General features: G+C 38.1%; 1 protein-coding gene across 1 annotated transcript; it reads right to left on the reverse strand.

Annotated features, from left to right (window-relative positions):
- Positions 1-2,299: 2,299 nt before the first annotated feature.
- Positions 2,300-2,952, reverse strand: LOC142173759 (uncharacterized). Its single transcript, XM_075239407.1, has 2 exons — positions 2,689-2,952; positions 2,300-2,461 (listed from the first exon to the last, which is right to left on the reverse strand). The coding sequence occupies exons 1-2, from the start codon at positions 2,950-2,952 to the stop codon at positions 2,300-2,302; spliced, it is 426 nt and encodes a 141-aa protein (XP_075095508.1).
- Between the last annotated feature and the right edge of the window lie 1,120 nt (positions 2,953-4,072).

The following is a 4,072-nucleotide window of genomic DNA, read 5'->3' on the forward strand; positions in this document are numbered from 1 at the left end:
GGATAGAGAAGGACGGGGTCCTGCGTTCCCTTAGGATACCTCAAATTCTTTTGGCAGCCTTCAAGGAGATTATCTTGGGTGTGATTGGAACCTAGCACACAACCCATCACTAAAAACAATATCAGGTTTGCTAGAAGTCAAGTACATAAGAGATCCAATTATACCCTTATACATAGTTTCATTAACATGAGAACCAAGTTCGTCCATGTTTGAAACATTATTGGCATCAACAGAATTATGGCGTCCACTCCTTTGTTCTGCATCAAGAGTACTTGATGCAGCATCAGCAAACCTTATATCCAGCTTCAGTCAAGGTGATAGAGGGACCAAGTTCCTCTATGCCTTTGGGAGATTCTGATGCATCTCCTCAATCGCTTTGCTTGACTTGACTCATCAAATCAGTCTTTCCATTTGCAATATATATAGCTTCACCAGGAGCACTTGTAAATTCTCCATCTTCATCTTCTTTGTTATGTGACCATTTGCCACCATTGTTGAGAACAAAATATTTTGCATCCAAAGGCTCTCAAGTAAGTCAATATGGGTTTTCTCCCATTGAACAGTTCATAGAGAGTCTTCTCGAGAAGGGACCTGATCATGCACCTGTTAATAAAGTAACAAGTAGTGTTGATTACTTCAGATCATGAACCAGGTCCTCCATGACCAACTTGTTTAACAAAGAAAGACTTGCATGCCCCAATCGTCTTTACCATAACTCAGCATCATCATCAATGGAACTTAGGCATATTAGATCACCACCATTCAGTGATTCAAGGTCTGCAACGTATATGTTCTTGAACATTTTGGTTACCAACACCACTTCAGCAGTTTTGATATTGGCGACAGTGCAAGATTTGGACAAGAACTTCACTTTATTTCCCTTATCACGGATTTGAGACAAACTCAACAAGCTATATTTCAAGCCATTCACATAGTACATATTTTTAATTGTATGAGAGAGTGTTTTGCCAATTTTACCAACACTAAGAATATAGCCCTTCTTGCCATTTCCAAAGGACATACTCCCATCTTGGAAGGCCTTGAGTGAGAGGAATTCATCCATTCTTCTAGTCATATGCTTAGAGCAGCCGCTATCCATGTAATATTTTTTACTTCTACCTCTCACTCCAGCCTGCACACGAGATCACTGATTAGACTTAGGAACCTAAACCAGCTAGTGTCGCTTATAATGATAAAATGGAAGGATCAAACTTCTTTTCGCCCATGCAGGCAGCACATATTTTCTTTTCAGGGAACCAGGTTCCTCAACAGTAGGCCTCTTTTCAACAAAAATCTTATTTTTCTGCAAAGACTGAATTTTAGCTTTACAAGAATCCTTGTAATGACTCGTTTGACCACAATGAGTACACAACCAATTATCAGCCATAGTTACATTCTTTCTATGGGAATTATAGGAGGTTTTATCCTTTTGGAACCCGATTCCTTGCATATTTCCACCATTACTCTTGTACATAGACGTTATTACATCAGAGGACCAGGTACATTTGTGTGACTTATCAAGATCATTTTTAACCCTTTTCAGATCCTCCTAAAATTATCTATTCTTTTCAAGCTCAGCAGCAAGACTTGTTTTAACTTTCTTAAGCTTACTATCAAGCTCAAGTTGAGCCTAACTAGCCACTTCTTTTCCTTTAAGGATGTCCATCCATTTTTTTATTTGGTTTTTCAACAAGGTATTTTCTCTAGTTACTTCTTCATCATGTTCCTTCAAGTCTACAATGGAAACTACAATATCATCCCTCTCTTGTTCTATGTTACCAATTTCTACAATTAGAGTATTTTTCTCATTAACGGGGCTATGATAGGCATCAATCAACACATTTTCTAAGGACATCAATTTTTTCTTAGAGTACGTTTTTAAATTTCTTTAAACATCAAGAAAACTTACCTCATCTTCCTCCTTGTCCTTATCATCATCAGATTTAGCCATGAGTGCAAATATTGACTCATATTCTTAAAATTCATTGTTAACAACCATCATAGATATATCTCCTGGGTCATCATCACCTTCAGATTCACTGGAGGAATCTCCCCATGCAGCCAAAGCTTGTTTCACCACGTTGTTAGCAGCATCTCTTCTTTTAAACTTCCTGTCAGAGACCTCGTTCATGTTAGTTGCCTTATCAGTTTTGTAATGATCTTGCTTATGAAGATGACATTCTTTAATAAAGTGTCCAGACTTTCCACACTTATGACAGCAATTATTTCCTTTGAAATTCCTTCCGAAACTTCTTTTCTTTGGAGTTCCACCAAATTTTCGAACCATCTTTTAGAATCTTTAAGTGAGATACTCCATGTCGGATTCATCACTACTTGAGTCATTGTTGGCAGCCTTGAGAATTAGGTTCTTCTCCTTCTTGGGCTCTCTTCTTTCAAGATCTTTATTTCTCTTCATCTCATAGGTTTTGAGATTTTCAATAAGCTCGTCAATAGTTAGCTTCTGCAGATCCTTGGCTTCAGTGTTAGAATTCACGTTACTTTCCCAGGAACCTGGTAGAACACTGAGTATTTTTCAGACCAGCTTGTGTCTTGGGATGACTTCTCCAGGGAGTGAAGCTCATTAATTATAGAGGTGAAACGTGCATGCATGTCTTGAATATACTCATCATCCTTCATCTTGAAAAGCTCGTACTCAGTAGTAAGCATATCTATTTTGGACTAATTTACCTGAGTAGTTCCCTCGTAAGCCGTTTGAAGAGCTTCCCAGATTTTCTTGGCAGATTCACATGCCGAGATACGATTATACTCGTCTGGTCCAATACCACACACAAGAATCTTCTTCGCCTTGAAGTTCTTCTCAAAAGCTTTTCGGTCGGCATCATTGTATTCTTTTCTTATTTTTGGAATAGTCCTTGTTCCCTCTCTAATAGCCTTCATAGGGACAAAGGGACCATCACAAATCATGTCCCAAAGCTCGGAGTCTTCAGCCATAATAAAGTTATGCATTCTTTTTTTTCCACCAACCATAGTATTGGTCGTTGAATCATGGGGTTCCATAGGTTGATTGTCCTTCCTCGAAGTTTGATAGAGTAGCCATGATGAAGATTCTTTCTAGGTGTTAACATTTTTGAAAGAACTCGCTCTAATACCAATTGATAGAAAATATGAGTCCAGCAAACAATATAGAGAACCAGGTTCTCTTTCTATTCCTAGAGTAAATAAGCGAAAAGTAAAACCAAACAGTATAGGGAACCAAGTTCTCTATCTGTTCCCACAGTAAATAAAGAACTCGCGGTATTCACGTGGAAAACTCCTTGATGGAGGGATTAAAAATCACGACCTACCCTAGTAGGATTTAAACATCACTAAACCAAGCAAACTTCATATTACAACCTATTGCAACCTAGGAATTAAAATCTTAATCCCTCACCCTTTACAATAACTCTATTGTAATTCCTTTGCAATAACTCTATTACAAAGCAACAAGTCTTGACTAACTCTATTCAAGAAACCAAACCAAATAATGGTTGAAATCTGTCCTAGAAAGAAACTTCTTGAAAGTAGTGTTGGATTACAAATGAAGAACAAAATGACAAAGGCTCAACAAACCTAAGGACTTAAGATATCTTCAATCTCTGGATCTGGTCCTTGAGGTTGTAGCAGCTTTGTTCTTGAAAGAGGTACGACTAGTACTTGAGAGAATATGATTTTTAGGTTTTGCAAGTGTTGAGTGAAACCTTCGTCATCATGTTGATAATTTATGTGTGAGGTCATGAAAGATGATGCAAGAGAGTGTCCTTTAGTTTGGCCTTAACAAGCTACAGTTGTGTTGTTGTACTGCTTCCAAACGGTACTGTGCAGCAGCTTTTACATCTGTAGAGTTGACTGCACAACGACCAGGGGGTCTGATCCCTATGTGTTCCCTACGCTGTTCCCTTATCTGATTTTATTGAGAATTGAACCAGACATCCGACTAGTTACTCTAAATGCAAGGGAACTAATTGTATCAGGCTGCTTATCTGGTTCTCTCATGAAGTTTGTCAAATCATCAAAACAAAAGACGCATAACTTATAATTCTTTTTTCTGATGCCATTTCCTTAGAGCGTTAGG

This window comes from Nicotiana tabacum, chromosome 19, assembly GCF_000715075.1.
Source record: "Nicotiana tabacum cultivar K326 chromosome 19, ASM71507v2, whole genome shotgun sequence".
In the NCBI taxonomy this organism is placed as follows: Eukaryota; Viridiplantae; Streptophyta; class Magnoliopsida; order Solanales; family Solanaceae; genus Nicotiana; species Nicotiana tabacum.

Coding starts and splice junctions, on each gene's coding strand:
- LOC142173759 (XM_075239407.1), bottom strand. CDS start 2,952: ATGGCTGAAGACTCCGAGCTTTGGGACATGATTTGTGATGGTCCCTTT. Junction 2,462..2,688: donor CTTACGAGGGAACTACTCAG/GTAAATTAGTCC, acceptor AAGGATCTGCAG/AAGCTAACTATTGACGAGCT.